This window comes from Nanorana parkeri, unplaced genomic scaffold (assembly GCF_000935625.1).
Source record: "Nanorana parkeri isolate BGI_ZX_2015 unplaced genomic scaffold, ASM93562v1 scaffold1163, whole genome shotgun sequence".
NCBI lineage: Eukaryota > Metazoa > Chordata > Amphibia > Anura > Dicroglossidae > Nanorana > Nanorana parkeri.
The window spans coordinates 9,624-32,140 of record NW_017307431.1 but is presented as its reverse complement, the minus strand read 5'-3'; the positions used below and the strand labels follow the sequence as shown (position 1 = coordinate 32,140).

Genomic DNA, 22,517 nt, shown 5'->3' with positions numbered 1-22,517 from the left:
TTTCCCAGCTCTTGGGACAACAATCGCAGACTGAGAGCGATAGTCACTTGGGTTGGTTAACTCTGCAGTTAACCCTTTACACACAACAGCTGCCACCACGTGTTGTAATGGAAACGCACCGATCTCGGCAAATACTGTGACAGTTGAAAACTTAACGCCTATGATACCGCTGTCCCTTTAGGCAGGAATATGACAGGTGCTTGCTATACATTATCTCTCTTCACGCAGAGGATACATTAAGTTCTTATTTAGAGCGTAGAGATTAGCTTAATGATTTTTAAAATCGTCTTTTAACAAACCTGTATTATAGGTAATGGTGCAGAAAAAAATATACAAAAAAGATGTTAGAGACAGATAACAATAAAAATAGAGTACTTAACAAGTACTGGGTTTTGTAAGTTTTGACAGAGACCAGTTCAATGCAACAGAGGATGGATCTGAATGGCTCTTCAAGTAAGCCTTGCAAAGAACTTTCTGGATGTTAAAAGGGAACTCTTCTTGGATGTTACACGAGCATCTCTTTTTGAGGTTACGAGCTTCTTGATGTTACGAGAGCCTCAGCTGCCCTGGTAGCATTTTTGTCAGTCCTCTTGGGGGTGTCAACGGAGCTGGCCCATAAGGCAGGGCTGAGGAGGGTGAGCAGGAGGGCTAAACCTTTACGATGTTCCACTTTGCTCCTCCCAAACTGTCATTGTTGATTTTAATAAGTTAGTCAAATTGTAAGTTAGTTCATAAGTTAGTCCTAAATAAGCTATAGATCTTTGTGTTTCATTAAATTAGCTTCAGATCATCCCCAAATTTGGCATGGGTGGCAATTATGGCTGCTCCAGGAGGGTAAATGTGGCTTGTCAGGCCTCTGACCATCATAACCCATCCATGACTGATATCTGAATTTCTCACGACAAGATGCAGTTATTCATGCTATTCTACAACATTCTCTGATTCCGAATTATGAAAATTGGGTTAATATTGTAACTTTCAGTTTGACTCGTTGGGATAGCACACATTCCTTCCTTATTCCCCAGGCGATCTGTAGGGAATTAACTGAACTGTGCGGGGCAATTACTATGGTATTAGCCATTTACGACACCTATCGTAAAAGATCATTAAGGCTTATCCACCTCAGGCCTAGGGAAAGCTTTAGATAAACAATCAGGTTTGATCAAAGGGACCAGTTTAGCAGATCTGGAGCTGGAATTGAGGATGTGAGGGAGATCGAATTCTCAGGTAATAATGAGACGCCCAAATCTCATTACCATCACTTTGTGCCTCAGGGTTCTGTCTTGGGGCCAATTCTGTTTTACTTGTTTATAAACTGCACTGAGGTTGGAATTGGTTACGGTTTTGTATCTGCTAATGATAAAATTATGGTGGGAAATAACAGGCACAGGATATAGCAACATTACAGGAAGACCTAGATAAAATAGGGAGATGAGCGGAGACTTGGCAGATGAGGGTGAACGCTGAAAGAAGAATATGTTATAAACTTAAAGATATTCATTAGGAGGAGTTACACAGGGAGACTCAGTGAGAGAAAAAGATTTGGTGGTCCTTAGTAGGGTTGCACCAAGTACAGTACTCGGTACAAGTACGAGTACATGTACCGATACTTTTAAACTCCAAGACTACACTAGAGAAAAATTCAAAAGGAGGAGGCAGCTGTCACTTGTTAGGAGCACACTGAGCTCCAGGGATTTGTACATCTGTCTTAATGTATGATTTTGTTTTATAAATATATATTAGGGATGCACAGATACCAGTTTTGCGAGTATGAGCACTGATACTTGGCGAGTACTTACACATTTTTGTTTATTGTCATGTGACAGTTTTTCTAAAACAATATAGACCAGGGGTGCCCACAAGGTCGATCGCGATCTACCAGTGGATCGCGTAGCGATCACTGGTAGATCCCAATGTCCTCCCCGCCGCTTCTCTGGACCCCCGCTGCTCTCCCCAGCGGGGATCCGAGAAGAAGTGAAGGAACCGGCGGCGGGGGAGGACGGAGCCGCTGTCACTAACTAATGCAGAGCAGTGAGGAGAGAGACGCTTGGCCAGGATCTGACAGCCGGCGCCTCTCTCTCCCCTCACTGCTCGTCCGTTCTGTCACAGCGGCTCCGCCCCCAGCCCCCCGGCAGAGGATGGGTACATGTCACTAGTATGTACCAATCCTCTGTGTAGGACAAACACTGGAGCGATCAGCTGACCACTCCAGTGTTTGTAAATAACTGGGGACACAGTGCTATGTGTCCCCAATTATAAATGAATGAAGAGGAGGTGATTTACATCACCTCCTCTTCATTCATAAGTTTCTCAATGGGGAGAAGCACTGTGTACAGAGGTTCCTTTCATTAGTGCCTGCATTCCGGTCCAGTGCGATCTGCAAAAATAGTGCTCGCAGCATTTTTGCGTATCGCACTGCACTGGAACACGCAGCCCACGCCCCCTCCCGCCCCTGAATGCAGGTGTTTTTTCATTGGTAGATCTCAATGAGCTCGTCATTTGAAAAGTAGATCTCCAGACGAAAAATAGTGGGCGCCCCTGATATAGACTAATGATTTCAGGACAGTGGTGGAGCGCAGAGCCCGGTCCCAGCTGCAACCGCTGCCACCCTGATAGTTCTCATGAAAATGCCAAGTATCGGCACTGGTACTCAAAGTATCGGTTTCATCCCTAGTTGTTAACAATAGCATGCAATGCCAGACACCCGACAGCAAAGCAAATAGAATAGTATCGTGTTATAAAGGGTATTTATTTGAGGGACAAATTGATACTCTTACCCCTTCACAAAACATTGGTTCACCTCATTTAAGTGTGTAATTAAGTTTTGTTCTCCATTTAATAGAACAGAACTGGAAAGGGTCCAGCAAAGCGCAACAAAGCTAATAAGTGGGCTAGAGGGCCTCAGCCATGAGAAGTATTAAGTAATCTAAAAGTATTTACCTCAGAGAGGAGGCACGTAAGAGGACTGTTATCTACAGCCTAAGGGGATCTTAGGTCCCTGAAGAGGACATGTGGACACAATTTAAGGTAAGTGGAAAGCGGATTTAATTTCAAATTGTGGAGGGGATTCTTTACAGTCAGAGCAGCAAAAATGTGGATATCCCGTCCACAGGTAGTGGTTACAGCTGGACGCATTGACAAATTCAAAAAAGAAAACTTTAGAATAGTTAATCTCACACACACACGTTGGACTGGGTGACCCTGTATCATCTTACAATCTTATTTACTATGTAACTGTGCATTCCTTGTCATGCAGATGAGCACCCCCCCTTTCCTGAGTAGGGAAACACTTGGGCAGCTTGCATCTGTGAAGCTTGGGTGCAGAAAGTGGTATCCCAGTGCTATTACTGGAGTGTAACTCCCTACCCTTTCATTCGTTTCCCGCCTCAAAATTTCCTGTTACCATAAATTGGCAGATCTCTATCGAGCTCCCTCGTATGTTCTGGATCAATGTTACTTTGCCCCAGTTCTTGTGGTGGAACAATTTCAGTGTCTTTTTCCTCGACTTGTTAACCATTCCCACATTCCCATACACAAGGGACACGTTCTGAACGTCTTCATTTGAATCTCAAAATTCCGCATGGAATCCGCGTTATCTGTCATCCCCTCCCTTTACCAGGGAGACTTTTTGACTTCCGTCAACATTAAGGACTCATACTTGCACGTGTCCGTCTTTCCAGCACAGCTACATTTCCTATGTTTTGCTGGTGCGCCCCTGCACTACCAGTTTGCGGCCCTGAATTTTGACCTCTCATTTGCACTTCGGGTTTTTTTACCAAACTGTTAGCCCTGCTGTGCTCTCGTGGGATACTTAGATGACCCTCCTCCTGTTAAGTCCGTGCTATCTGACAAAAACCAGCACCCAATGTTTGTTTAGAGTGTCTGTTTCTTCCACAGGAGAACCTTCAGACTTTCTGACCTCAGACTCTGGCTTTTCCTGCCTTGCATTCACCTGACTTTTGAGGGGCCTTAGCCTTATGACAGCCTCCTTCTAGACAGTTCCATTTGTCCTGTTACACTCCGGGCCTCTACTTCACTATGTTCTATTATGGGGCAAACTAATAAGGTCCCTAGACAGCCTGACTTGGCGCAGAAGACCAGGTTTGTGCCTCAGGAAGCAGGCTCTGGAACTGGGGCATCCTGTTGCTGCGGGGATGTCGTCTGAGCCTCATCTTCCTGTCACCATCCTGAAACTTTAGGTAATTAGCAGGCTCTACAGAATTGAATCAACCTGATGGGACTGTCACCTGATCTGGATTCAGACAGACAACTTCATGCCCGTGCCATACATCAACCATCAGGGAGGTATCAGAAGCTCAATCCTGTCCTGGACATAACTTCACATTTCCTTTTTCCACCCATGCATAGACTATTGATAGGCAGCTTACTTAACCAGCAGCACCCGAATCAAGGGAATTATCTACACCTGGAGTGTTAAAGGTATTCTATGAATAAAAACGAATCCTAAGCATCCGTCAGTGGTAAATGGTTTGTCTCAACCCCCAAACCGCCACTTTAAATGGACAGCTTGGTCTGTTAAAGGAAATTGGGGGAAAAAAGACTGTGACCGGATCACCAAGTGAAAATAAAGAAGAAAAAAAAAAAGCTTAAAACAACTAATACAACCACCACATCCCAGAATTGGGAATCTACAATATGTTCATTTTGTGCTTTTTGGGTAGAGATGATCTAAGGATCATGTGCCACCATTTTCTGGCAAAGCGCACTCTAATGGATTTGTGAGTGCCTCTGTTGCTGCCTTTTTTTTTGGGCATTATGCGACCTTTCCCTTTTGCATAACTACCACCTCGGCTTCTGGTTTTATTTTTCTCTGGTATACTAGGTGGATATTTAGGCCTCATCTGTTGCCAGCTTTGGGTATTGGGTCTTTTAAACAGCTTATTTTTTGTTTTCTTCGGCCCCACTCGTCAGATTACTTTTGGACATACCAACAGTCTAAAGGTGCCCATACACTGCACGATTCTCGTACGAGAATCGCAGAAAATCCCGCGATCGTATGAGAATCGAGCAGTGTGAATGAAGACGTGCGACCGTTTCTACTGTACGGTCACACGTCTTTTGTCTAAGGAGCACGCTAGAAAACCAGCCGAGAATTGTACGATTTTTTTGCTGGTTTGAACGGTGCTCGGGAGACAAATGCTGAACGGGCCGGTGTGCGCACACTGCCCGTTCAGCATTGCGGTCATCGGAAGATGATCGCTAGTACGATCTCCCTGTCCAAGATAGGCAGATTGTACGTTTTTTTAAGTACTTTACAACTATCGCAAGACTAAGGTCTTGCGATGGTTGTAAAGTGTATGGCCACCTTTAGAATGTCCGTGTCCCTCAATGGAGGAGGGAAGAAATTAAGAAATCCTTTTCTTGGAGTTCACACCGATCCCTCTGTTTATTTCTTGCTCTCAGTACTGCTTTGCTACAGAATTGAGATATGATGGTTGTGGGATTTTTTATGCTGTCCAATTCCTTTTTTCTTTCCTTGCCAGTGTCCACTTCTACTGTAGGCAACAATATAAACTGACATATATAAATGAGTCACATATATGAGCCTTCAAACAAATGAGGCATAAGAAATATCTACAAACATACAAAAAAGCAATATAGGCAAAAAAAGTCCCAAGGAAAAAACAAACGCAAACAATGGTGATTGTGCAAAAAATTCCTCAGATGATTCGTCAGACCCCTGACGAAGTCACGTGTTTTGACGTAACGTACGTAGGGCAGAGCTCCTGATGTCACCACGCTGAGCCGGACGAACAGTTTTCTTATCACTTTGCTGCCATTTGTCCTGCTGGTATGATCCAGCAATACCCAATGCCTGTACTGTTTACACCATTGTGAGTACGCATTTTTTATATAATAAATTGCATTTTATTGGACGTTACGCACTATGTCCTTGTCCTTTTTCTCTTTCCACCTGGATTTATACTGGTACCTGTGATCTGAGGAGACCTTATCGCCTTTTTCTGTGCATGGGCTTCCCTCCCCCATTAAGAAGGGAAAAAGTGCATTTGACCTAGCTCTGTGGGTCTACCTCCCCAGGTGAGCATTCACTTGTTATCATCACTCACTGGGTGGAGGTGAAGGTCTGCCTGCATTGTGTGATTATCCTTACCTGAGAGTTATATGCACATTGGCTGCGAATCATCTGAGGAATTTTTTGCACAATCACCATTGTTTGCGTTTGTTTTTTCCTTGGGACTTTTTTTGCCTATATTGCTTTTTTGTATGTTTGTAGATATTTCTTATGCCTCATTTGTTTGAAGGCTCATATATGTGACTCATTTATATATGTTTCAATTTATTAGATATGTATGATTATTAGCTTGGCACAATATTGTTTTTTCACATTTTACAGATATTTAGTTATATCCTTAGTGCTTGGTAGCTCATATTTCCACATTACACTTACTGGCGCTGATCACATTTATTGTTTAGTTTTAATATAAACTGACAGTCTAATAATTCTAACGGTTACTGTTTCACTCAATGGACTCCATGAAAAGGATTTAACAGCGAGTACAAAAATCCTGTTTTTGTTCACCAGTGGTCTACACCCCATGTGGATCTGCCAGTGGCGCTCGTTAAAAAAGATCCGGTGCCTGTATAGACGTATTGCAGCCTGGAAGAGGTTCAGGGAAATGGGATTACAGTGCCGCACAAACTGTTGACGATATATAAACCCTGTATAATAATCATGTATGCAGAGAGAATTGTGTTATACTGCCGCCTACAGGAGGATTTGGCCACTGGCAAACAAAAAGCTGTTGGTAAGCCTGCTACTTCTCATCCCACTCGGTACTTCTCATCCCACTCGGTACTTCTCATCCCACTCGGTACTTCTCATCCCACTCCCAACTTTTTTTTCCCTTAGTGTCCTAGGAGGATGGGCATCTTACTGAGGAAAGTTTAACTAGTTTACTCCCAGGCTTTAACCTCCAAGGCCATTTTGGTCTTTGTAGACACTTGGTCAGCAAACGTCTTGGATTTCTGAATGACACCCTCCAGCTTCCCCTTTGTTATGCATACAAAGCTAATTGCCGCCCAGCTTCCTGCTCGGCCAATCGGGAAGCCAGGTGGTGTGTAATGACTCGCTGCCCAGCTTCCTGATACTGGAAGTTCTGCTATCAGGAGCATTTGGACAAGTACGAGCACTTACCCAAATACTCTGTATCCCTAGGATCCATGTCTCTGTGAAGAGGGCTACCATGTTGTAAAACCTGTTATATTCCGGTCTGAAGGGACAGTGGGCATCACAGGCATTGTTTAAGTTTTTGTATGGTCACAGCTTTTGCTGGCACCGGTGCTCCTTTGTTAAATCACGTGGTGGCAGCTATTTTGTATAAATGGTTAACTGCAGAGTTAACCAAACCCCAGTGATTGCTTTCAGTCTGCTGGCCTTTGGTTGTTGTCCCCTGAGCTGGAAAATCTTTGTGCACGGTGAGAGTGGCATTGTCACGTCTTAGTGATGGCATGGTAGGAACCAAACTACGTATCATCATGTGTTGACGACAATACAGTGGTATCAGATCGGCTACTCCATTATAATAGGTACTTGTATGTCCCCATCTTTCCAGTACATCAACACTACCACTGGTTTTGCTGTGGGTGCTCAACACTACACTGAGTGGCCAGATTATTATGACTATCCCATCAGTACTTCGTTGGGCCGCCTCGTGACTCCACGAGATATTGAAAGGTGATGCGAGGAATCTGGCACTGCACTATTGCCCTTCTGTTGTCTTGTACCAGTCTTGCCACTCTCCGTTCTGCCCTAACATTGACTAGTCGCTGACGGCCACAATTCGCACGTTCAGACCCAGATTTTCGGCTGACAGTCCGGTCTTTAAACACTTTAACAACAGCTGCTCTTGAACATTTAACAATGTTTTGCTGATACTCGCTCCATGGCTCCGAGCGCCAACAATCATCCCACGTTCAAAGGCTGTATAATCGCGTTGTTTACCCGTATCTTCAGGAAAAAAATCACTTCTACTGTCGTGGTGAACAACCTGCTTCCCTATTTATAATGGTCTGGCCCTCTAGCAACTTCAGCATGAAATTATAGCTAATTTGCCTACAAACGTCAGGTGGTGATAATAAACTGGCCACTCAGTGTATAAGTTCATGGCTCTACCTTTTGGCCTGGCTGCAGCATCCCAGTTGTTCACTAAGCCATTTAGCAGCCCTGCTAGCCTTACTCTGCTTTTAGGGCATTTCCATTGTTGGATATGAGGACTCTCTCCTATATAGGGAGCAGGAAGCACAAATTCTGACCAATGGTGTGCTAAGACACTTTATTATCCTTGCATACAAGACTCATTGAAAATTAGTTTAGCATTAACCCACTCCAAGGCAGCTTTAAAAAGCCATACAACCCTAAAACCCTATCAATTAACAAACAAACAAAAATCCTCTCCCCTCAATAAACATTTAAATGGGACCCTTATAATTCATTAGAATATCCATCGCACATGGGGAGAAAAGACTGTTTCCAAACCTATTTGTGCATGCCACTATTTTACTTGAGCTACCAGAAGAAAGAGACCCATACAAATAACTATTTGGGATTGTACAATCATCCTTTAAATCAGGGAGCAGTGATCCCACAATCCATTCTGCTGGTTGTAAACTCCTCCTATCTGGCCCCGTACAGCTGGAATACCAGACAGTACAACGATGTGATACTTTCAATAGAACTACGACAAAAGTTCACCATCAAGTTCTTGGAGAGTCCGTCTCATCTTAAAGTTCTTTTTAAAAAAAACACTTCTGGGCCTTCAAAACCAGAGATGAAAAATGTAATACTAGAAGTTAAATCCTTGGCTGACTGGACTCCCAAAAACATGACACTAGCCACCGGTTCCACCGTGACAATTTTCATAGTTCTAAAATCCACAATCATTTCTTCATTTTCAACTGCAGATTGTTATTCCTACACCAAATAGTGAGCGCATCAACTTTGTCTCTAGGGTGCTTATTATCCTCACCCCCCTTACCACAGTGGTATCATCCACAAATGTAACAGTATTAGAACCATGGCTGACAATACAATCAGAGAGTAGGGATGGGCTGTATGTTTGAGTCGCATGAGTTCAACTCGAACTTCGCTAGTTCGTGCGGTCGCCGAACGCACGACCTTTGTGGGATGTTCGCGGTCTGTTCGACCACACAACATCCCACAAGGCAATGTGCCTTCTGAAGCTCTAATTGGTTAAAGCTTTGCACCTGACCACAGGTGCAAGGCTTACCCTTTAAGTCATGTAAAAAAATCACTGCTCCTTTAAAAACTTTTTTTGTTTTTATTTTTCATTGATTCCGGTCCCCTAGCAGTACCCGGACCCCCTTGCCTTTTTTAGGGCCAATAACTTGCATATAAGCCCTCTTAAAGGGGACCATCGTTTCTGAAAGTACTACCCCCATTGAGTTGCATTGAGTTCAAACTCGAACTTTTCGGACATTCGAATACGAACCAAACGCTTGTAATGTGCGTGCAGGTGTGCGCCCCTCCCCCGGAGCTGGCGATCCCAAGCTCCGCTTTGCCGGTGTGAGCCCAGGACCAGCACAGCAGCTCTGCGGCCGGAGATCGAACGGAGCTCAGTACACATCTCCTTGGAGCTCCTCCTCTTCGGAATGCAGGAAGTGATGTGTATTACATCACTTCCTGCATTCCTCTGTCACTCTCCGGTACAGAAACCGGAGAGAAGCTGGTGAAGCAGGTGTTTGCTTCATCAGGCTCTCTGGGGGTCCCTAGGTGACATTAGGGGTCTTAAAAGGTATGGTATTGAGTATGGTAGTTTTTGCGAGTTCGCGGACGCACGCAATTTTAAAGCTTGACATGTTTGGTGTCTATTTACCCGACGTGACCCCATCTTTTACATTTTGTCAAAAATTTGGGTAATAAGAACTGTTTTATAACATAACGTAATGGAAAAAAAATTTCCCCCAAAAATTTTCGGTACTTTTTTCATTATATAGTAAAAATAAAAACCCGCAGTGGTGATTAAATACCACCAAAAGAAAGCTCTATCTGTCCCCAAAAAAGGGTATAAAATTAATTTCAGTACAGCGTTGCATGACGGAATAAATGTCAAAGTACCGCAGCGCTGAATACTGAAAAATTACCAGGATGGGAAAGGGCCGTAAACACTCCGGTTAGCAAGTGTTTAAAATAGCCAATAGCAGGCTGGCTATTGTGCCCAGCCACTGGATGGGAGGCTTGATGCCGCAGTTTTACCGCCGGCAGAGGTGGGAGCACGGGGCAGCAGATAAGAAACGGGGGAATGCAGAGGCACAGTGGTCTCTACTCCCCGCTGGGCACCGGCTGCAGCGGTCTGTTTTCCCTGATCGCAGGGGACACTGACCTCAGCATGCAGCGGCACCCAGTGAGGAGGAGAAGGGAGGAGCAGAATAGTGTTGTTATTATTATACAGGATTTAGATAGCGCCAACAGTTTGCGCAGTGCTTCACAATATAAGGAAGACAATCACAATACAATTCAAGACAAGATGGTAAGGAGGGCCCTGCCCCTGAGGGCTTACAATCTAGAAGGGAGGGGCAAGTAATATATGAGGAGGTAGCTGTGTGGGGATGAATTGTTTGAGAATGTGATGGTTCAGTGAGATAGGTGTTATACCTGCAGTCCTCTAAGGCACACTTTATTTGTCCACAATGAAAATAATTGGTGGATAATTCTCAGCCAGCTCAGCAGATAAAGAAATAAAAAGGTATTTGGCTGATCTGGTAAGGAAGTATCAACCAAGAGCACATTGCTACTCAGCAGCCAGTTATGTTCTCAATGCCCAGCCACATAGTATGAGCTTCATTCTCCATAAATGTATCGATTGGCTGTTTATAATCCTCTAAGGCAATCCTGATATCCTCGTCTACCTCAACCCTGGCTTTCTTATAAGCCTCTCTATCTTCTGGCCTCAGTGCCACTACAAGGTATTCAATCATAAGGTGTACTTCACACATGGCATCTCCATTTTGGTGATGCAATGTGTCCTGTGTTGTTGGTCATCTGAGGTTGTAGTTATCCAAATCTAAGACCTGCTGAGGACCCGATGATTTTTATTATGTCCTGTTACAAAACACCATACAATTCAAAGAGGGGGGGGGACTTCCTTTTCACACAACTGTATTTGGAGGCAAGCACATGACTTGTATTATAGAACTCCGGCGGTTTCTAAGTGTAGAAGACAAACAAGGACACTGCTCCAATCACGGCACTTCTCCCGCAGATGATAAAGGAGGCAAACAGAGGAAGTAAAACATTTGCGTGTCACCCGAGATCAGCGTCTCACCTTCTGAAGCAAGGCCAAGAGGTGATGCCAGCTGTACATTTTCCGGTCATATTGAGAAACATCTGTAAAGGACATAACGATGGTCACCACACAGCTACAGAACTGCTTTAATTTCAGACAAGCAAACAGGTACAAGTCGTTTCTTGGCAGCCATTTCCTTAATACAATTCAAAGAACACCCCTCTCCTCTGAGACGATGAGTCAGTAAATAACATGAGTTGTGCCGTGGTAATGGTTATCAGGGGTGATTACACAGAGGTGTAAGGATACAAGGAGACACAAACATTGCAGCTTGGTCAGGGGAAGCCCTCGCAGTGATCGCCAAGCTGCTTTCAAAGAACTGTGAAGCTCCAATGTCATTGTTCATTTTACTTAGACACTTTATTTTTCTTTAATTAAAACATAAAATACAAATCATATTTAAAAACTCTTTAAATAAAATAATCTTACAAATATTTGGAGGTTCTTGGTTTTACAAAAATAGGAAAGTTAAACCTGAAACACGTCAAAGGGCAGCCAGGGTTCCGGCTGGAATGTATTTTAGAATCGACTTCCTGTTCTGGAGGAAAAGATTTTTTCAGTGACCAGCTACAAGTCTGAGGGCCAATGAAAGCAGATTTCCCAGGACCCCAGAAGTGGTGGTTGTATAAATCAGAGCTGCCACAGGGGTGATTTCTGTACGGTATGAAACTATTATTCTGCATGAAAATACATTTCCATTAGAGATCCCAATCCTTCCTATGGGTCTGGTTCACATACAGGCACTGCAGTCTAGTGTGACAGGGAAGAGGAATCTACATGGGCCCATTCACACCTTTCCAGCAGCCCATATGGTGGAATGCTTTACCGCTCCATGTCTGCTGCAGATATTCAACCTCTGGGACATCTGCTGCTCCCAAGCTGTGGTGCCTTCTGCTGGCTTCTACGTCCTGTAGTGATGTACAAAACCTCAAAGCAACCACAGCGTGTGGGGGGAGCAGATATTGAAAACACAAATGTCATGATTGCCATGGGCAGGAAGAAATAAAATAGACACATTGTAACTCATGGGTTGGCGGCAAGGTAAGTATACATAGCCTCCTCTTTGGGCTTTGTTTTGTGGTGACCCCGTGGTGACATGGTCACTTTATAGAGCTTTAAAGCCATTTATTTGTAAGAACTGTTTAAACAACTAGTTCCTAAATCATGCTTCTGCCCTTTTCCTTTCAACAAGGGAGCAGCTAATAAGTGATCGAAGACCTTGTGTAACCACAGCCACTTCTCCACACCACGGTATTCTGGAAGCAGTTAACTGAAGTAAAGACGTTCCTATTGCATCATTGGAGCTAAGCTCCACCCCCTCCCCAATGGTTCAGGAGGGGTAGTGGCTACATACAGAAGTAAAGATCAGAATCCCAGCACATGTGGGCTGCAGATGGGGTGTGTGCATCTAGTTTAAAATGACGTGTTCTTACAGAAAAGATTGCAGTTTGTATAAAATGAGAATGTTGCTGTGAAACACGGATACAGATCTGTAATTATTACAGTTCTCTGGGCGGTGCCATTGGCACAGCTCATGTGACACTTATGTACTCTCCACACTGGCCACTAGATCCTCTATTGCCTTCCAGTCCAGCTTGCTGAGAATGCTGCCAGTGCTATCAGAAGCGTTGTCCCGGTTGGCATTGTGGGAGTTGTCTTGAAGACCCATTGAGCCCTGCGTTAGAACAGAGACACATAACAGGACGCATCCAATGTAATGTTACAGTACAATAGCCATTCATCTTTATCATGCATTGCAGAGTCAGTTAATATCGGTGTCTCCGGGACTGCTGGACAATGTTGACACTGGGACAGGAAGTGAGAGGAATTCTCGAGTATTGACATTACAACAATTGCAGGCTGGCAGAGGATCTAACCCTCTAGAAAGTGTAGAGATTTCCTCTGGCTTCCTTGCCCCAGTGCCAGGCTGGAGATCTGGCTTACACCACCTTTCAGTAGCTTTACACCGATAAATGTCGTAGAAGCAATTTTAAGTCTTCACCAATATAGTTATTTTCTCTTTATTTGTCCCAATAATAAGAATCTTCACTTTCATATGGGAGTCTTCTGCCTTTAGGTGGACACAGCAGAATTAGGATCTTTATTTATTTTTTAATTGAAAGTTATTTTCACCCGAGCCCAACAAAACGTCAAATGACAGTCACAGGGATAAAAAAAAACATTATCTTTGAGGTAAAGCTTTTCAGGTTGCACATGAGAGTACACTGTCCAGTAGTACTGGGTTTCCTTTCATTGCCAATGAGCGTGCAAAACTCTTAACAGTTAATGAAGCAACACACCGCTGGGGTTCATATGTGAACGTTTCAAACCAAGAAGCATCCCCTGTAGTACTCCACATAAGAAGACTTAACAGGACTTTTCTACTCAATGTAAAATTCTTTTTAGGAGTCCACTGAGGGCCAAATAAATTGTAAACCGTCGGGTTATACTGCTGCCTACAGGAGGACTGGACACTGACAAACAAGAAAAAAACCTGTATACCAGCCCTTGGGTAACCCCCTCATATCACCAGTATGCCTTAGTTTAGTAGCAAAGCAGTACCAAGAGCATTATAATAAACACAGAGGGGTGGGACCCGTGCCCTTCAATGGACTCCAAGAAAAGGATTTACAAGAAAAAGAGGGTTTTTTTTTACTCACGAGTAAAATCCGTTTCTTCCATTAACATCAGTTTTCTTGGTCGTACAGTACAGGGCACAGGCAACTCAGAGACTACTGGGAAATAGGCAACCTGGAACAGACTCATCTGCTGTGGTATATACCTGAGAGATGATGGAGTTTTGGCTGCTGTATAATATTCTGTGGATCTCCTCGGGAAGTTCCCAGGGGCTCACAATATCCCGGTCATACTCCTCCTGTACGGGCACCTGGGGACTTGTCGCCTTACTGCTCCGATCTGTACAAAACAAGTGATAAGACCAAAATTATTACCCATAATATCTTCATTTTGTCTATTATATCGTTTTACATCCTATATAAAGCCACCCACATCAGTCTCTGCACCTGAGATGTTGACAGTCTCATGTATTTACCAGATATATACACTCACACATACTGTATAGCAACACAATGTCCTGGTGTGCTCTTACAAGCCAAAAATTACCCAGAAAGTAGATCTACAGTCATATGAAAAAGTAAGTACACCCCATGGAACTTGTTGACTTTTTCTACACCCGGTATATTTGTGCAGACAAACATTAGCTATTCGGTTAAACAATGTCTGCAGATAAAGGTGATATACTTAAATACAAGGAAATGTCGCCTCTTTCATGATATATTTAACAAAAATATCAATAGATGTAATGGCATTCTGTGGAAAAAGTAGGTACACCCTTGGTATCAGGAGCTGGTATTGCCCACTTAAGGAGAAATGACTTCTTGTGGGTATTTTGTATAACTGTCCACTAGCCTCTGCCATCAACTCTTTTGCACTTTTGACCTCTCCTCTCAATGTAGAATTTCTTGGGTTGCAAGACGTTAAGATTGGAAGGTGAGTTTCCTTGCATGAACTGTTTAAAATCCCCCACAACACTTCAATGGGACTCAAATCTGGGTTTTGACAGGCCCAGTACATAATTCCCAATTTTCTTATTTGAGCCATTCCTTTGTGGATTTGCTAATGTGCTTTGGATCATTATTGTGTTGAACGTTTTTTTTTTTCTGGCTCCCCTTTTGGCCAGTTGGCCTCACGTTTGCATCAAGTGCATTTTGATATGATGCAGAATTCATAGTAAATTCGATAACTGCAAGCTGCCCCAGATTATAACATTTCCACCACCATGCTTCAGAGTTGGTATTGGTTACTGTTACTATGGCCATTCAACTTTATGTTTTATTCATAGGTCCACGGCACATTGTACCTGAAAGCCTGGGCCTGGTCTTTGTGTATGTGTAATGGAAAATTGTTGTCTTGCTTCAATTCTTTTTGTGCAGCAGAAGTCCTTTCATGGAACATCTCCAATGCAGGTTAAATTGGAGTATAGTCTTTGAGAGTACATACGTGCACTTTGACAACGACTGTTTCAAGAGTTACCTGCAGATACTGCAAATACATTTTGGGGTTCATGGAGACTTATTTAAAAATGAGATGCTTAGGTCTTAGGCTGAACTTGCTGGGCCAGCCAATCCTGAACAAGTTAGCAGACACTGAAAATCTATGTCACTTGTAGACCATTTACCATCCAGGAGAATCACTGATTTCCAATAATTTTGTGATCTTGCTAGACTCATAGACATCCACTGCCTTCTTTCTGAGGGCCTTACAGAGCCTTTTGATCTTGGCATGAGACCACACTCATCTATAGCAAAGAGAACACCAGAAACTGGATACCTGTAGTTGAAATAAGACAAGTTCCACCTGTATACTCCCTAATAAATCCTTGGCACCTAAATCTAGAACACCTTATTCTAATTTCATGGATTTAAAGTGGTGATAAATGTATGGGGTGTACTTATTTATTCCACATGACACATCTGCACTTTTGTTAATTTAAATTCTGAAAATTATGTCACCACTTTATCTGTAGGCACTATGTGAATGAACATCTAATGTTTGTCTGTTTACATATGTCACCAATTTCCATGGGATGTACTTACTTTTTCACATTACAGTCTCTATATAATTGCACCGTCTATAGCAGTGGTTCTCAACCTGTGTAACCTCGGGACCCACATTTGTCCTTGGTCATTAAGTCGCGACCCAAACTGCACTGCAATAAAAAAACGCACAGCATTGTGGTATCGCACGCTCCGGTGCGGGCGATCAAACTGTGGGTGGGAGATGCATTTGGGGGGCCATTCAAAAGATCCACCAAGTCTCCAGACCTTACGAGAACTGGAGTGGATCCTCAGCCTGGGGTCCAGTGTGGGCTGCTGTGCTGTGACAGAGCTCCATACATATGTCCATTGCTTGTGCAGCTCCCTTGCGTGCCCTGTAGAGGTGCCGGGAGCCAGAATGTGACGTTGCTCTGGTCCAGGCACCTCTACAGGACATGTGAGTGAGCTGTACGTATAGATGTAGTTCCCTCACGGCCATAGCCCCACCCCACCTCAAGCTGACATTCGGCACTGGACAGCATATTTTGAATGGCTGTTTGGCACAAGAACTGATAGAGAGAGGCTGAAGAGCTTCTCACCTTGAAAAGTGGAAGCCACGCGGCAACCCACTGAACATGGGGTCGCAACCCACTTTTGGGTCACGACTCACCAGTTGAGAACCAAGGCTCTAGAGGACATACAACAGAGCAAACACTGCCTTGTTCCTTTTCCTGAGACCCCTCTGCTCACTGCCTGCGCATACGCCATACTGCATCCAGAAGGAGTTATAGTTATATACAAAACGTAAAACACATATAAGTAGAATATGGTAAAGGAGAGGAGTAAGTGCGTAAAAAAAAACAACCATCAGTATATGCCCCAGAAAGCACTGCTGTATGTTTTAGGGTTGTGAAAGAAAACTCCAAGGACACTGACACAGACACGGGGAGAACATATGAACACCAAAAGGATTGTGAGAAAAATAAACACAATCCATGCTGAAATACAGCACACTCATAATAGGATCATAGTGTTCCGAGTCACAAAACATTTTCACTTTCAGCTCATACCTTGGTGCAGCTTTGTTGTGGTTTTAAGGATGGGTTTTGTAGTTTTACTGTTGATGTCAGTCCTGTTTCTTCTACTCAGCATCCCCCTGCGAGTGATCTGAGAAATGCGATCTCCCGGTAGGGTCGGATCTGAAAGAAAATGAAGAGTATAAAGTGGTAATTGTTGTTTGTAATAAGCGTACCTGTGGCAAGTAGCCAGGGGTAAGGCAAGGTCAGCAATCAGCCAGCATCTCCAAAGATATGTCTGTGAAGGTTCTCATTCATCCGGGCCTCGTTCACACCTCTATTAAATCAGTCCTCTCCCTATCTAGGATGCCTTTAGATGTAGGTACACTGACGAATCCTGACCAGAGGGTTTGGCTCTTCTATGCTGTGTCATACAGCTACACCAGCGTATTTCGCCCGAATCCCGAAGTGTATTAACTTTTGGACCCGAATCCAGAAAAACTAAATAACGAAAAAATCTGAATGGAACCAAATTTTTTGCTGGCTTACAAGTCTAGTACACAGATACAATGTCCCCAATCATGATTGAACTGGAAGTGATTTAGAGGGCTTCAGGTCATTCATATTTGGGGACACTTGCCAAAAATGTTTTGGCAATACGGTGCAATTGCCAAAAATGTTCATGCAGTTTTTTTTTCTAAAGCAAACTTTATATTTCAAACACGGCATTTGTTTATTTTATTTTAAATAAAAGATGTTTTGTTTTTTTTATCAGATTAATCCAAAAAATAAATCAGCAAACTAATCGATTATGAAAATAATCGTTAGTTGCAGCCCTAGTGTCAGAAATATGAATGGATACAACAAAACTGCTGACTTTTCCACTACCAATTACCTATTAATTTAAACAAGGATGTAAAAAGGGAATGTAAGTGTATTTCAGTCCCCACTACAACACTGTAATTGTAGTTGTGATGCCCATACAGATAACGGAAGCAATAGAAGCCTCTTACCATATCTTCTATTGGCAGCGTAGCTGGGCACACTGCGAGGTCGGAGTATGGGTTCGGACACGCTCTTTGGAAGGACAAATGTAGCCGTTCCTGTGTGAAAAGCATTCAGCAGGGAGAAGAATTGGTATTCAGCAGAGCCTATGTGCAAAAACCAGACTCTTAGAGGTGGTGAGCGTCTAAGTAAAGTACCTCAAGGTATAAACAAGATGGACGTTCTTATTTTGGAGAATTATTGTACTGTGAGCCAATGTGGTGACCCACAGGCGCAAATCCAGAACTCCTAATCTGTATACTTGTTCAAGGTCAGTGACCAATGTACTGGCATTCTAAGAAGCGGAGGTCAGCATTGGCACACTCCACACTTCCTGGCATTCTAAGAAGCGGAGGTCAGCATTGGCACACTCCACACTTCCTAGGTACAGGCTTTTATTAAAGTTCTTACTCAAGGGACCAGAGAGTCAGGAACCATGCACAGAGTATAGAAAGAATGTTGACCTTCTGGAAATGTTTCCTGGCATGCTGATCCAATGGCTTCACTCATTACACTGACCAAGTGCACAGATTAGAAATTCTGACTTCACTCATCTGCAAGCTTGTCTGAGTGTGTGACAGAATGTACTGAAGCCAGATCAAGCCAGGTAATTAGCATTCCAAAAGGACATCAGCAATAACAGCTTTCATATTTCTGTTGGTAGAGGCTTTCTTTAGGGATCTGCTTAGTAATACACCAAGACTGCACTTTTTACTACCTCGGGTCTGTGTCCGTATAGGAGAAGACGTGGACCTTGGCTGTAGTACACCAGCTCTGGAGGCCGACTGGCTTTTCTCATTCCGACCAGTGGACAAGTTGTGAGCCACAGTACGAGATCTGCAAAATGAAAACAACACAAGAGTCGTGTATGATAACAGCTATAAGATGTGCAGGAATAATCCTATTTATAGACCTCTTATGCATTTGGCCAGCCATACACTGGCAGATGATTCATCGTATAAGCCTGGCAGAGGCTGTGGATTCACACCCTGAATAAACCAAACCTCCTCCTAGGCTCTCTATTGCTAAGCAGATGCATGAAGTAAAGGTCTTCGTATTAAAAACATCTAAATAAAAATACTTTCTGTTCATCACATATCCATATTTTCCTTGACATGTTTCTGTAATTCAGAGACTGGTTAACAAGAACTGCTAGTAACTCACCCTGCAGAGGAGGGCTGGGCCGCCCGCTGCCTGGACAGGGATGTCTGGGGCCTGCTGGGTTTGGTACTCCTAGCTGTAACCTGATGAGCATCCGATAACATCTCCTGCATGAGACCCAGAGCATCCGATACACGATGACTGTGATGCTCGGACAGAAGCATCCTGAAAACATAAAGCGATAACCACTGACATTCAGGGAGAAGTTATCATAGGGGCTGCCATGGGAAATAAGCTGGCCATACACTGCTCTATTTTGTTTCATTCAACCCACAGGCTGATAAAAACAAAATAAAGCAGATTCCTCCATCAACCCTACGAGAGCGTTAATCGAGGAATCCCCGGTTTCTTTTGTATTCTGATAGTGGGCGCTGTCAGAAAACCCGAACAGAGACGGCAGCCAATGAGCAAAGTAACAAAGATTTTTCTAACTGGCTCCTTCGATTAGCTGATCGAGGTATTCTGGCCGAAAGGGTGGCGACATCGGCACCCACTGTGCGAATTCCGATCAGTTCCTCAAGAACTCACCAAAATCTGCATAGTGTATGGCCACCTTAAGATGTCTATTCAAAGCATATAAGGCTATAGCTCACACAGGGAGATTTATGAAGCAACTGACACATACCCTTGAACTGACTTTATCCCTTAAGGCAATTGATTATACCCGGGGTCACCAATCTACCGTGTTATTACTAATTATTACGCTATGTTTGGCGTATTTAGAGGCGCATCTAGAACTTGTTTTATTTTTTTTTAGTGGTCTGGAACTAGCTCTGGAGGAAGTGTACATCTAAAACTCATTTTCATTTGGTATCTAATGAGACATTGAATGATAAATCTCCTTGTCAGGTCTTTTATGTTGTCTGCATCCCAATGGGGAGATTTCCTTTCACTTCCTCCTGGAGACACAACAGGACGTGAGAGGAAATCAACTCATAGATAGTTGACAGAAGGACAGGTGTCCCCTTTGGGGGATTTCCCCTCACCTCCTGTTCTGATGACAGCTGGAAAACATTCTGGGGATACAGACTGTAATAGAAAATTGGAGTGAAGTCCCTTTTATGACAAGTGGACGGAAGGAGGAGGTTATGGATCACACCGAATTCCTATAATACCCAATGTCTCACTGCTTCTTTCCACTGACTTCTTGTGTGGCAGAAATACTAAATTGACCTCAATATTCATCAACAGATTTCTTTCTACAATCTGAGCAGTGTTTGTGTGCAGCACAAACTAACAACAAACTTGAAAGTGTACCGTGGCTTAAAGGAGGCACTGTGGCCTTGCAGCACTGGGGTTCCAATGCATTTCCTTCATACTGGAAGGATAACTGGCATAAACCCAGACCTACCACGCAATGTGTATATTGAGGTCTAATATGCTAGGGACATCAGATTGTCAGCTCCTATGAGGGACAGATGGAACTGGTCAATGTCAGCACTATGTAAATGAAAAGAGTAAATAAAAAGGTATAGTTTACCGGTCTTTCTCATTTTTCAATTTCTGGGTTTGCCATATTACTTTTGAAGAAACTGAGGTGTTCTGAAATGAAAAGAAAAGAAAAGTTTATACAAGTAAAAACAAAATGAAACCCGTTTACACTGTTATTCATTTCTACAATATGCTTTAAATCAAGCAAGGAAAAGAAGGGGGCCCCCGGAGCATGCATATATATAACAAGTCAAGGTAATGACAGGTTCCCTGTAAATTGAACTCTGAAAAAAAGCATGTTAATATTAATACCACATGGTTAAGTCATAAATAATGGACAGATCTCCTCCTAGCAGCTTTGTTACAGCTCTATAGGAAAGTAGATAAAGTGACATTGCAATTTGCAACACAATCCTCTACTTCACATAAGGTGAGAAGGCATAGAAACAGTCCACAGGGGTTCAAACGTCACCCTGATTATTATTCCATGTAAACATTAACTCATTATCTATTGCTCAAAAAAAGTGTGAAAAAATGCTGTAAAGTCAGAATGTTTTCAGAAATAAAAGTGATAATAGTTTATTTTTATCAGTTAAAATGGAAAGTAAATGAACAGAATAGAAATTCAAATAAAAATTTGGTGTGACCACCCTTTGCCTTAAATTGATAAAAAATAGGATTTTGGTACTCACCATAAAATCCTTTTCTCCCCGTTCATTGAAGGACACAGGGAACAGATCGGAGATCCTGTACTGTAGGGTAATATCGCCACCTGCAGGAGAAGGACGCTAGGCACAAAACTAAAGACCAATCACAGCCTAGGGGCGGCCCCTGCCGGTGGCCAAAACCCCCCACCTGCTGACAAGTCTCCAGTTTAGTAACAAGCAGTAAAGGAGTACACACCCACATAGAGGGGCGGGCCCTGTGTCCTTCAATGAACGGAGAGAAAAGGATTTTACGGTGAGTACCAAAATCCTATTTTCTCTCCCGTTCATTGAAGGACACAGGGAACAGATCGGAGATCCTGTACTGTAGGGACGTCACAGAGCAGTACCAAAAAAGAGGGGTGGGCCAACAGAAACAACAAACCCAACTTAAAACAAAAAAATCCCCTCAAACGGCCGCCTGCAACACTTTGCGCCCCAAACCAGCATCCGCAGATGCCAAACCATCCACCTTATAAAACTTGGCAAAGGTGTGAACAGAAGACCAAGTCGCGGCCTTACAGACCTGAGAAACGGAGGCACCATGACGAAAAGCCCAAGATGCCCCAACAGCCCTTGTAGAATGGGCCGTAACAGAAAAAGGAGGCTCACGCCCCTTAATAGCATACGCCTGAGAGACCGTGTCGCGAATCCATCGAGAGATGGTGGCCGACGAGGCAGCCCGGCCCTTCCGAGGGCCATCTGCAACGACAAACAGGGAATCCGATTCCCGAAACGCAGCCGTAGCACTCAGATAAACACAGATGGCGCGGACCACGTCCAGACAGTGCAGCACCTTCTCCTTCCTGTGGACAGGCCGCGGACACAAGGAAGGCAGGACAATGTCCTCATTGAGATGGAAAGCCGAAACTACCTTCGGCAGGAAGGACGGTCGAGGCCGCAGAACCACCTTGTCCCGATGCAGGACCAGCAACGGGGACGAGCAAGAGAGGGCCGCCAATTCCGAGACCCTGCGGATCGAGGGGAGTGCCACCAGAAAGGCTAGATAGAGTCAGAATTGGAATGTCACGCAGAGGCTCAAAGGGAGATTCCTGCAACACTGAGAGTACCAGATTCAGATCCCATGGCGGCAACGGGGCAGGGGGGCGGCAGGGGGGACGATACGTGTAACCCCCTGCACAAAGGTGCGAACGAAAGCGTTGGAAGCTATCGGCCATTGAAAAAGGACAGCCAAGGCCGAAATCTGGCCCTTGGTCTTTACTCAAGGCCAAACCCTGATCCACACCCCGCTGTAAAAAG

The 22,517-nt window shown here is 43.8% G+C and overlaps 2 protein-coding genes across 2 annotated transcripts in view; both read right to left on the bottom strand.

The window, feature by feature from the left end:
• Nucleotides 1-12,846: 12,846 nt before the first annotated feature.
• Nucleotides 12,847-18,916, bottom strand: LOC108796743. Its single transcript, XM_018568254.1, has 6 exons — nt 18,900-18,916; nt 18,680-18,798; nt 17,931-18,020; nt 16,972-17,100; nt 14,128-14,261; nt 12,847-13,020 (listed from the first exon to the last, which is right to left on the bottom strand). The coding sequence occupies exons 1-6, from the start codon at nt 18,914-18,916 to the stop codon at nt 12,889-12,891; spliced, it is 621 nt and encodes a 206-aa protein (XP_018423756.1). The 3' UTR covers nt 12,847-12,888.
• Nucleotides 18,917-22,105: 3,189 nt separating this feature from the next.
• The window catches only part of LOC108796742 (dynein regulatory complex protein 1-like), an 8,264-nt gene continuing 7,852 nt past the window's right edge, over nt 22,106-22,517 (bottom strand). The window contains exon 4 of the mRNA XM_018568253.1: nt 22,106-22,259. Coding sequence (XP_018423755.1) covers nt 22,106-22,259 — 154 coding nt within the window. The remainder of the gene's footprint in view (nt 22,260-22,517) is intronic.

Coding starts and splice junctions, on each gene's coding strand:
- LOC108796743 (XM_018568254.1), bottom strand. Junction 17,101..17,930: donor CGCTGCCAATAGAAGATATG/GTAAGAGGCTTC, acceptor ATTTTCTTTCAG/ATCCGACCCTACCGGGAGAT. Junction 13,021..14,127: donor AAAACTCCATCATCTCTCAG/GTATATACCACA, acceptor GTTCTAACGCAG/GGCTCAATGGGTCTTCAAGA.